This window comes from Mastomys coucha, unplaced genomic scaffold, assembly GCF_008632895.1.
Source record: "Mastomys coucha isolate ucsf_1 unplaced genomic scaffold, UCSF_Mcou_1 pScaffold3, whole genome shotgun sequence".
NCBI classification, from domain to species: domain Eukaryota; kingdom Metazoa; phylum Chordata; class Mammalia; order Rodentia; family Muridae; genus Mastomys; species Mastomys coucha.
In genome coordinates this window covers 71,995,394-72,006,703 of record NW_022196909.1, presented here as the reverse complement: position 1 = coordinate 72,006,703, position 11,310 = coordinate 71,995,394, and the positions used below count along the sequence as shown (strand labels likewise).

Below are 11,310 nucleotides of genomic sequence, written 5' to 3'. Positions count from 1 at the left end.
TCAAATTTAATACCTTACCAGTTCATCAGTTTGGGGCTTCTTAGTTACACTGCAGCTCTGGGAATATGCTCCTTCTGCCCTCTGCCCTCCTCTGGGTCTGCAGGCTCTGTCCCTCTGGTCAGTCCAGTCCTTCCCTGCCCCACATTACCTTGCCAGCCCATGTGCCAAGCTTCTCTGCCCAGCGACCCACTGCAGGGCTGCAGGACTTTCCCATAGGCATCTGTTGGCATTCGCACCAACATACCCCAGCTCCAGGAAGGTGGTGCCATCAGCTGTAACAGGCTTGACCAGGGCTGTGCTCGTCAGGAGTGTCCCCATGGGCGGAAGCCTGCAGGCAGAGGGGACTAGCTGGGCCATACTGAGGCGTGCACACTGCTGGCCAGTTTGGCTCTCCATAGTTCCAACATCTGGGTGCTGCATGGTCTCCTGTGTGCCTGTGAAGTGCACTGAAGCTCTGATTTTAGCTCCCCACCCAGCAGGCAGCTGGCCTTGTTTCTCAGCAGGGGCTCTTAGAGGAGCCAGGTCTCTGCACTCCCTCTCCTCTCACAGTTTCCTGTTCCCTCCATTCACTGGCTTCCTAGGTTGCTAAGAAACCCACCTTTTCAGGCTTCTGCGCCTGACTTGGTCTAAAGTCTAATTTGCCTAAGTTTGGATTTCTAGCCCCACCTTAGGCACCAAATATTGCTGGACTGTTTTGCCCCACCAGCTTCCAATAATGACACAGACTTATATTTATTTATGAATGCTTAGGCCTGTTAGTTTAGTCTTTGTTCCACACTAGCTCATATAATTCAATTAAACTGTTTATTCTAATTTATGTTCTGCCACATGGCCTGTTACACCTCCTTCAGTCCTAGAACCTGTTTCTTTCTCTGTGTCTGTCAAATCCCCTATGCCTGATTCTTTCTTGAGTTCTTATCTCTTACCTGAATGCCCAGCCTTTCCTCTCCTGCCCAGTTGTTAGGCCATCAGCTCTTTATTAAACCAATCAGAAGGTGATGGAGAAGATGTTTACAAAATATGATGCAGGTGCTGAGCAATTAGAATAAGAATACCAAAGTCCTGACAGTCGTCAGCTATCTGCAGGTACAGAAATTCAACATTTGAGTAATATAAATACAACCTTTACACAGTGCACAAGAATATCCCAACAGAACACACTAGGCTGGCACGCCTGTCTCCACCTCTCACCTCTCCACAAGAGACTAGATTCCAGCCGGGCAGTGGTGGTGCATGCCTTTAAATCCCAGCACTTGGAAGGCAGAGGCAGGCAGATTTCTGAGTTTGAGGCCAGCCTGGTCTACGGAGTGAGTTCCAGGACAGCCCGGGCAATACAGAGAAACCCTGTCTCAAAAACAAATAAACCAACAAACAAACAGAAAAAAAAAAAAACAGATTCCAGCTGCACACTGCCGTATCTAGGTTTCTTTGAGTTCTGGGGTATTGAACTTAGGTACTCATGCATGATACTTTACTCCCTAAACTGTCTCTGGAGCCCCCAGTGCAGCGCTTTAGTTTGTTTCTCCTGTCTTGGCCTCTGTAGTAGCTGGGATCACAGGCCAAGTAGGTGTTCTTAACCTAACAGAAGCTGTAGTCACTGAGGCTGGTTTGTCTGGGCATTTGGGTGAACAATAGGTAGGTAGGTGTCTCTGCTTAGTTCACAGGTCAGATAAGGATGCTTAGGAGCCAAGTGTCATCCCAGAGCTTCATGGTAGTAAACAAGGTGGCAGAGATTAAAGCCCATGCCATTTCCATCCCTAAGAATGAGGATCAGAAGGAGTCATGAGTAATTGTATGTGGTTGACATGACCACAGCCATGTCAAGGACCACAATGCCTCACACCCAAGGAAGTGGCAAAGCCTTCTGGCATGAGGCTCAGGGAACTGGCAGAGCTGGTCTGGTCTGTATGATGACAGTGTATGCAAAAATTAGCAGCTATAGTGTTAGGGTTTCCATTGCTATGAAGAGATACCATGACCAAGGCCACTCTTATTAAAGGACAATATTTAATTAAGGCTTCCTTACAGGTTCAGAGCCTCAGTCTATTATCATCAAGGCGGGAAGCATGGCAGTGTCCAGGCAGGCATGGTGCAGGAGGAGCTGAGAGTTCTACATCTTGATCTGACAGCAGCCAGGAGAAAAATATCTTCCAGGCTGATGGAAGGAGGGTCTCAAAGCCCACCCCAAAGTGACACACTTCTTCTAACAAGGCTACTCCCTATAGGCCAAGCATATGCAAATCACAACATGTAGCTGCCTCCTCTGAGGTGTCCACAGCCTGAGACCTCCATGGGGATCAGTTCAACTACCTTGCTCAGCTGTGTACCCCAAGTCTCCCTCCTCCATTTCAGTGAATAAGATAAATGCTCTGAATATATTGGTGGCATTTGTTGGTACATCTCCAGCAGAGAACAAGGAACACCTGATCCCAGCTTTTCTGGATCTGTGTGTCTGTCTTTTCTTCATTCTCATGGCCTCAGGGAAGTTCCCAGGACTAAGCTGTGCATGATTGGTTCTCATACCCATAAATCGTGACTCAATAAAACACCCATGGCTGCCGAGATGGCTCAGGAGGTAAGTATGCTCTTCAAGCATTTGGGCCTAAGTTCAAATCCACAGCAGCTGCCTAAAAAGGTGGGCATTGCTGAGTCAGCATTGAGAAGGTGGAGATGGTGGATCCTGAGAGTTTACAGGCCAGTAGCCTAGCAGCGATGGAGAGCAGGGAGAGACCCCAGCTCACCAGGAGGAGATAGAAAGCAATGGGAGAAGGCATGGAGCACACAGCCCTGAGGTGATCTGGAAGTGAATCATTTTAATTTTTCTAAGTGTATTTAATCTATTTTATGTGTATGAGTGTTTTTCCAGAATGTATGTTATGTGCTCCATGTGCATGCCCTGCTTGCAGAGGCTAGAAGAGGGCGTCTGATCCCCTGGAACTGGAGGTAAAGATAGTTATGAACAGCTATGTGGATGCTGGTCAAATCTCTGCAGGCAGTGCTCTTAACTGATGAGCCATCTGTCCAGTTCTAGATGCGTCTAGAACTGAAGGCTCTTTGTGACTGAAAAACACTATGAAATCACTTGTTCAACAAGTCATGGTGACACCCTTGTCACCCTGGCACTTGTGAGATGGACCTGTGTCCATCATGAGTTCAAGGTCATTCTAGGCTGCCTCACAACACTAAGGAAAGTAAAACTAAACACTACTTGATTCCTTCCTTATTCATTTACTTACATGTTTATACCCACTCAACATGCACCACAGCATGAACTATAGAGGACTGCTTTCAGTTTTCTTCTTCTACCATGTGAGGTCCCAGGAATTGAACTTAGGTCGACAGCCTTTGTGGCAAGTACCTTCAACCGCTGAGCCTTCTTGCCAGCCCGATTCTACTTTCTGCTGTTATTCCTACTCATATGGTGGTGCACATCTGAAACATCTGCACTCGGGAAGTTGACTTGGAAGGCTTTTCTTGCTCAAGACCAAACTGAGCTGCAAAGTGAGACCCTGTCTCATAAAGAAAGGAAGTAAAGAGAAAGGAACAGGGAGGGAAGGGAAGTGGAAGAGAGGGAAAGGATGTGGAAACCTTTAGAAACACAACCTGAACACTATGGTTATGCCTGAATCTCATTGGCTAAAGCCTAGTCACATGATTGTGTGTAGCTGCAAGGAAACCTGACAAGTATATTTACTACAATAGAAGACAGCAGACCAGCATGAGGAAGGTGGTGTTCGTCTCTAAGATTTACTTCCTACAGGACTGACCAAGTCACATCATGGTTTAGCTGAGGGTGAAGAAGTAGGAATTATAGTCAGAAATTTGTGTCATACCTGTCTTGTGGTTGTGATAAAATACTTTGCCAATGCCGGGCGGTGGTGGCGCACGCCTTTGATCCCAGCACTTGGGAGGCAGAGGCAGGTGGATTTCTGAGTTCGAGGCCAGCCTGTTCTACAGAGTGAGTTCCAGGACAGCCAGGGCTATACAGAGAAACCCTGTCTCAAAAAACAAAAACAAAAACAAAACAAAAAAAAAATACTTTGCCAAAGCAATCTAAGAGTTTGTTTTGGGTCACAAGTAGAGGCATTGTGGTGGGGAGGACACGTCAGAGGACAGCCTGTGGAATCAGTCCTCCATTCACCATGCAGGCTTTGGGGATCTAATCCAGGTCATCAGGTATGGCAGCAAGCATCTTCAACCTGCTGAGCCCTCTTGCAGCTTCCTTTAAACAATGGTGCAATTTTAGTTTAGAACCCATGGAATTCCCCCCACAGTCTTTAAATATTCTTTAGATAATCTTCTGAGGCCAGATGAATGTTGTGTGCATAGGTATTGCCATGTTTTCCTTGTCTCTCTGCTGGAGACAGGGTCTCACACTAAAGCTCAGGATGACTTGGAGCTCCTAACAGTCCTGCTTCAACCTCCAGAACAGTACTGGAGACTGGAAATGAACAACTGGAGATGTGTATCACCATGCTGAATGCTTCCTGGTGTGTGTGTGGGTGTTTAATTTTGTTTTTTTCAAGACAGGTTTTTCTGTGTAGCCCTGGCTGTCCTGGAACTTGCTTTGTAGACCAGGCTGGCCTTAAATTCACAGAGATACACCTCTGCTTCCTAAGTGATAGAGTTAAAGGTGTGCACCACTACACCCAGCAAATTTAGGTTTTTGAAAAGAGGTTTTGACGCCGGGCGGTGGTGGTGCACGCCTTTAATCCCAGCACTTGGGAGGCAGAGGCAGGTGGATTTCTGAGTTCGAGGCCAGCCTGGTCTACAAAGTGAGTTCCAGGACAGCCAGGGCTACTCAGAGAAACCCTGTCTCAAAAAACCAAAAAAACAAAAAAAAAAAAAGAAAAGAGGTTTTGAAAAGAGTTTTAGCCTAAAACTCAGAGATCCACCTGTCTTTGCCTCCTATGTGCTGGGATTAAAGGCATACCTCACTATGCCTGTCTTGAATATTGTTTTTAAAGATTTATTTGTTTTGTGTATATGAGTACACTGTCGCTATCTTCAGACACACCAGAAGAGGGCATCAGATCCTATTACAAATGGTTGTGAGCTACCATGTGGTTGCTGCGAATTGAAATCAGGAGGATCTCTAGAAGAGCAACCCGTGCTCTTAAACCTCTGATCCATCTCTTCAGCCCTGTCTTGAATATTTTTCGTCCACAATTACAGAGCCCACAAATTTAGAATTTTCCTCTAAGAAGAAAATGAGGGAGAACATGTGGAAAATATTTAGTAGGTTGCCCATACTCCCCTCATTGAGTAAATGAAAGAACCAGTAGAATAATGGGTGGAATGTAGGGTCTATTGAGGATTTAGGGATGGCCCGTAGATGGCCAGGGTCAGTGGGGCAAAGGAAGGCCAGGCTTGGAGATAGATCTCCTGTCTAGAATCCCCCAGTGAGGGTTTGGGGTATGTTCAGGAATGGAGCTTCTGCCTAGACTCCCCCAAATGGGTGTCTGGCATTGTGGTTAGGGGTGGAGCTTTTTCCTAGCAGCTTGTCCAAGGTCCAGGATTCCATTAGTAATAGTAATGGTTTGTGTGTGTGTGTCTGTATGTGCCTGTGTCTCACTACGTAGCCCTGGCTGCTAGGGATTCTCAATGTAGACAAGACTTGTTGAATTCATAGAGATTAACCTACTCTTGCCTACTGAGTGCTAGGGTTAAAAGCCAGTGATACTAATGAATAACATTTTTTAAAAATAAAAAGAGAGCTGGGCATAGTGGTGCACACCTTTAATTTCAACACATAGGAGGCAGAGACAGGTGGATCTCTGAGACTTTGATCTACCTATCTATACAGATCTATACATCAAGTTCCAAGACAGCCAAACTCTTATAACAAACAAACAAACAAAAAACTAAAATTCAGACTAAGATGACTGGAGAACTTCCAGTTGAATGATGGACAAATCGTGGTTCATTCCTGGACAACCCACTTAGAAATGAGCCCTAGGTGGACAGGAGCTCCCACCAGCTCTGGTCTTACTAGCTCTGTTTTCGCTTCTCCTGCAGGTCAGCAATGTGTTCTTCCTCATCTTTGGACCCCTCATGATGTTCCTCATGCATCCTTATGCCCAGAAGCGTTCCTGGGGTTTCTATGGAGTGTCAGTCCTCTTCATGGTCACCGGTAGGTGTGAGTGTGTGAAGCTGGGAAGTGTTCTGGAAATGGTCCCTCCTCTTGACAACCTCTCCTTGCCTCTGCCTTCCTACAGGTTTGTTCTCCATGTATTTCCACATGACACTCAGCTTTGTGGGGCAGCTGCTGGATGAGATCTCCATCCTGTGGTTGTTGGCCAGTGGATACAGTATGTGGATGCCCCGCTGCTACTTCCCCAAGTTCATCAAGAGGAATAGGTAGAACAGGCACACCAGCCACCTGTGGGGAAAAACAACAAAGAACATTTATAATGTTTACCTGGATACCTGCACTCCATCTTCTGAACCCCTCGCCTGACCTTACCAGGCCTCTAGAGTCCCCTGACTCCTCTTCATTCTCCTAGCCCACCTCAGGCTCTATAATCCCAGCCTTCTACACCTGGGTTCTCTTAAATCCTGTCCTTCCTGAGCAGACCTGAGGAAACTCAGAGGCTCCTCCTGAACCCAGATGTACTCTCCAGGGCTCTCAGTTTGTCCAATCTATTTTGGCTGCCCAAGGTGACCTCACTGAGTCCTTCAGCACCTCTTCTACCCTGTTTCACCCTCAGGTTCTACTTCAGCTGCCTGGTAATTATGACCACTATTATCAGCACCTTCCTGACGTTTGTGAAGCCCACAGTCAACGCATATGTCCTCAACAGCATCGCCATACACATCCTCTACATTGTGCATAAAGAGTACAAGAAGTGAGTGCTAGGTGATAGAGGCATGGTCAGGGTGGAGCCCCGCCTAGAATCCTCCCTCTGGGTTGGGTGTTCAAGTGTAAACCCCCTGCTTAATATGTTCTAGTATGTGGGTTCTATTCCCAGCATCACAAAAACCAATTGTTAATGCTTTTTAGGAAGCGAATAGCAGTTGCAGCTGCCTAAGAGTTCCCTTCCGCTTCCCTTTGGAGCTATGTAGTTTTCAGCAGCTTCATGTGCTTTTAGAGTGTCTATAGCTCCAGTCTCCTGAAGGAGGCACCAATTCCCCATGTTGACCTGGGAACAGGGAGGGCAAGGCTTCTTTCTGAGCAGTCTGTCAGTCTGCAAACATTGTTTTAAAACATACACTGTAATGGTGGTGGTGGTACCTTTAATCCCAGTTCTCAGGAGACAGAGGCAGGCAGATCTCTATGAGTTTGAGGCCAGCCTGGTCTACACACTGCTAGGGCTACACAGAGAAACCCTGTCTCGAAAAACCAGACATACATATATTTTATATTAATTTATTTTTACTTACGTGCATCAGCATTTGTGTACCACAGTGTGGGTCCCACCCATCCAACTGGGGTTGTCGGGTTAGCTGCAAGTGTCTTTACCTACTGAGCCATCTTGCAGTTCTTTTCATTTACTTTTTAGTAATCATAGGTCAAGGTGACTAAAATCCATAGGTAAGCCAACTGTGTACAATATACGAAGCTGACTATGTATCATAGATTGAGCCAACTGAAATCCACAGGACAAACTATACAAAACTTTAAGTGAAACTGATTAGAAAGCATAGCTCACACAAACTGTAAACTGTCGGCCAACCCAACCAGAAACCAAAGGTCAAACCAATGAAACCATAAGAAACTGGAAACCAGAAACCATTAACAAAATCAACCAGAAACTATAAAGACAACTGGAATACATAGGTCCAGCAAGCCAGAAACTATAAGTCAAAGGGACCAGGCACTAGAGATCAAGCCAATTAGAAACATCAATCATGTTAACAGAAACTGTAGAGCAGTACAAGTGAAAATCATTAGTGAAGCCAATTGGAAGCCATTGCCCAAAGTGATATAGACATCATCAGTCAAGCCAATTGGAAGGCACTAGTCAGAGAGAACCCAGTGAACGGTTTCACCATGAGGTGAGCACACAGAACCTGCATGTCTATTGATACAGGACAGCTTTCTCACTCATCTCTAGAACATTCTTCTCCTAGGGACCTGGATTTGATTCTGCTGACCAGGAACCAACATTACAGTCTTGAGTTGTTTCAAGACATAACTACCAGAAAATGCACTACCCTATTACACTCCCACATGCACACTTCCACATGCACACTTCCACATGCACACACACACACACACACACACACACACACACACACACCCATACACAACCCCCCACATAACCTATCCCCCACTCCCCTAAGGCCTTATTGAGCGTTAACTCTTAGCACATAGTAAGCACCATTGTTAGCTTTCTGCTACAGTAACATAGCTGAGACAGCACAGAGTTAAGACTAGGCCCACATGGCCTCACAGCATAGACCTATATAGTCTTAAGGGTTTGTGAGGCCGAACCAGAGAATTAGTTTAGCCTAGGAGTTTGAAGCCAGCTTGGAACATATAGGCAGATTGTGTGTGTGTGTGTGTGTGTGTGTGTGTGTGTGTGTGTGTGTAAGAGAGAGACAGAGACAAAGGCAGAGAGACAGAAAAAGAGAGACAGAGAATGAAAAAGAGACAGAGACAGTGAGAATTATTGTAGTTTTTTCTTCCTATTATTTTTTTTCTTTTTTCAAACAGGGCTTCACTGGGTAGCTCAGGTTGGCCTCTAAAATACTAGTGATCCTCCTCCCTCTGCCTCTGAGGTGCTGAGACAACAGCTGTGCCTCTCTGAACCTGGCATGGGATGATTGTTGTTGTCTGTTGTTTTGGCTCATGGTTTTACAGGTTTGTGTACTGATTGCTTGACTCGATTGACTTGGGTTGGTGGGACTGGAGTTCCCATAATCCTCTTCAAGTTCACATTTTAAGTGAATGAAAGACCTCTTCTAGGCCCCAAATCTGAAAGGTTCCATTACTTCCCTGCAGAGTGGAGGTAAAGACAGATCTTTTAACACAAGAGCCACTGGGAGACACCCCAGAGCCAACTTACAGCAAACACCAACTCTCTTGAAAACACCACTTGTCCCTCTCCCAACCTATGAGACACATCTCCTGGATAGATGAATTTCCCACTGGCTACTTAGGACACTGCCTTCTGTGTTAGTGCAGATGCATCCATCAATCATCTCCATCTATCATCCATCCATCCATCCATCCATCAACCCACAAACCCACCAATCTATCCACTAACCCAACTACCCACTATCTATCCACCCACTTACAAACCCACCCATCCATGTTCCCCTCAGCCCCCATCCATCTACCTACCCACCATCCAACCATCTGCCCACCCCCTACCCATGCACCCATCCATCCCCCTATCCTCCTCTATATCTCCCTCTCTTTGTCCCCAGGACTAGCAATGGGGATCTTCGGCATCTGATTGTGATTTCTGTGATCTTATGGGCTGCTGCACTGACCAGCTGGATCAGTGACCGTGTACTTTGCAGTTTCTGGCAGCGGATTCACTTCTTCTACCTGCATAGCATTTGGTAAAATACCCCTCTTGTATCCCAAGAACCCAAGTCAGAGTTTAGATGCCAGAATTGTAGAAGAGTGTCTGGGGTACAAGAGTGTAAGAGGGACAAGATCCAGACACTGGGACATAGAGGTGGTGGGAAAAGGTTACAACTGGCTGCTTGGACCTAAAGATACCACTTAGCATCCATGAGAATCTAAGAAGACTGGGTGGAGCTAGGACATCTCTTGATTTCTTACCCCACCCTCTCTTAACCACAGGCATGTCCTCATAAGTATCACTTTTCCTTATGGTATTGTGACCATGGCCCTGGTGGATGCCAAGTATGAGATGCCAGATGAAACCCTCAAAGTCCACTACTGGCCTCGGGACAGCTGGCTCATTGGGCTACCCTATGTGGAGATCCAGGAGAATGACAAGAACTGCTGAGCTCTGATGTAGTCTCTACTCTCCGACCAGCCAACCAGTCTCCTGTGTACTGAGGATACAGGACAGGACAAGGCTTTCAGCGGACACACTTGCAGGCCGCTCCTTCACCCCCCGCCTATGCTCCTTGCCCTGCTCTGTTGGCACAGGATAGACTTACTTGTGGCACGGGGGTACTAGTTTGGTGATTGAGGGGCAGGGGTTGCCTGGTGTGTGGAATGACTGGCCTGTGTCCTGCTTCTGTCTATGAGAGCACAGCTTCTCCATGGCCACTGATGTGGTAGGTGGGTGGGTGGGTGGGTGGGTAGGTGGGTGGGTGGCTGATACAGCACCTGCTTGGAGCAGGATGCTTGGTCTCTGGCAGCTTGCACATCAGGGACTATTTATGAGTGTTATAGATTCAACTGGGTCATGACTGTATTCTAGGAAAGTGGGGAGTAGCCAAAGAACATTCTAGACCCCACCACATACAGATAGGCATGTGTATAGAGACCTCTTTGAATCACCACATGCACTCAGGGAAAAGTGTTGAACATGAGAGCCATGAGTGAGGAAAATAAGAGGGCTAAGCTGGGTGACATCATGGGACACTTAGAGGGGAGAGTAGTGGGAAAGGGGTTTCCATGATGGCTAAGGACACAGAGTTAGACGTGCCAAAGCTTGACTTTCTGCTCCACAGTATTCAACTTACATAGTCCTGAGGGGTATGACGTTTCAAATGCCATTTGTAAATAAAATTTCATTCCCTCCTGGGATTTCTGTTGATTAAAATTAGCTCACGTGTGTGAAGTATTTGGAATAGCCTTGAAACTATCTATCCACCTACTTATCAACCATTCACCCATTCACTATTTTAACAACCCATCCATCAACCCACCCATCCACCCATCCATCCTTCATCTATCCACCCCATTCATCAACCCATCCTTCCACCCACCCATCCACCCATCCATCCATCATTCATCTATCCACCCACTCATCCATCCACCCATCATTCATCCATCCACCCATTCATCAACCCATCCTTCCACCCACTCATCCACCCATCCTTCCTGTTCATTTATCTACCCAACGACCCACCCATTCATCTATCTGCCCACCCACTTTCTCGTCCATCCACTCATCCATCCATCTGCCCACCCACTTACCCGTCCACCCACTTACCTGTCCACCCACTCATCCATCCACCCACCCACTTATCTGTCCATCCACCCACTTATCCATCCATCCACCCATTCATCCATCCATCTACCCACTCATCCATCCACCCATCCACCCACTCATCCATCCATCCATCCATCATCCATCCACCCACTCATCCATCCATCCATCCATCCATCCATCCACCCACTCATCCATCTATCCATCCATCCACCCACTCATC

The 11,310-nt window shown here is 46.7% G+C and overlaps 1 protein-coding gene across 1 annotated transcript in view; it reads left to right on the top strand.

Annotated features, from left to right (window-relative positions):
- Nucleotides 1-10,715, top strand: part of Acer1 (alkaline ceramidase 1) — a 31,259-nt gene extending 20,544 nt beyond the window's left edge. The window contains exons 2-6 of the mRNA XM_031347239.1: nucleotides 6,019-6,133; nucleotides 6,219-6,360; nucleotides 6,711-6,848; nucleotides 9,376-9,513; nucleotides 9,761-10,715. Coding sequence (XP_031203099.1) covers nucleotides 6,019-6,133; nucleotides 6,219-6,360; nucleotides 6,711-6,848; nucleotides 9,376-9,513; nucleotides 9,761-9,929 — 702 coding nt within the window. The 3' untranslated portion in view covers nucleotides 9,930-10,715. The remainder of the gene's footprint in view (nucleotides 1-6,018; nucleotides 6,134-6,218; nucleotides 6,361-6,710; nucleotides 6,849-9,375; nucleotides 9,514-9,760) is intronic.
- Nucleotides 10,716-11,310: the final 595 nt, after the last annotated feature.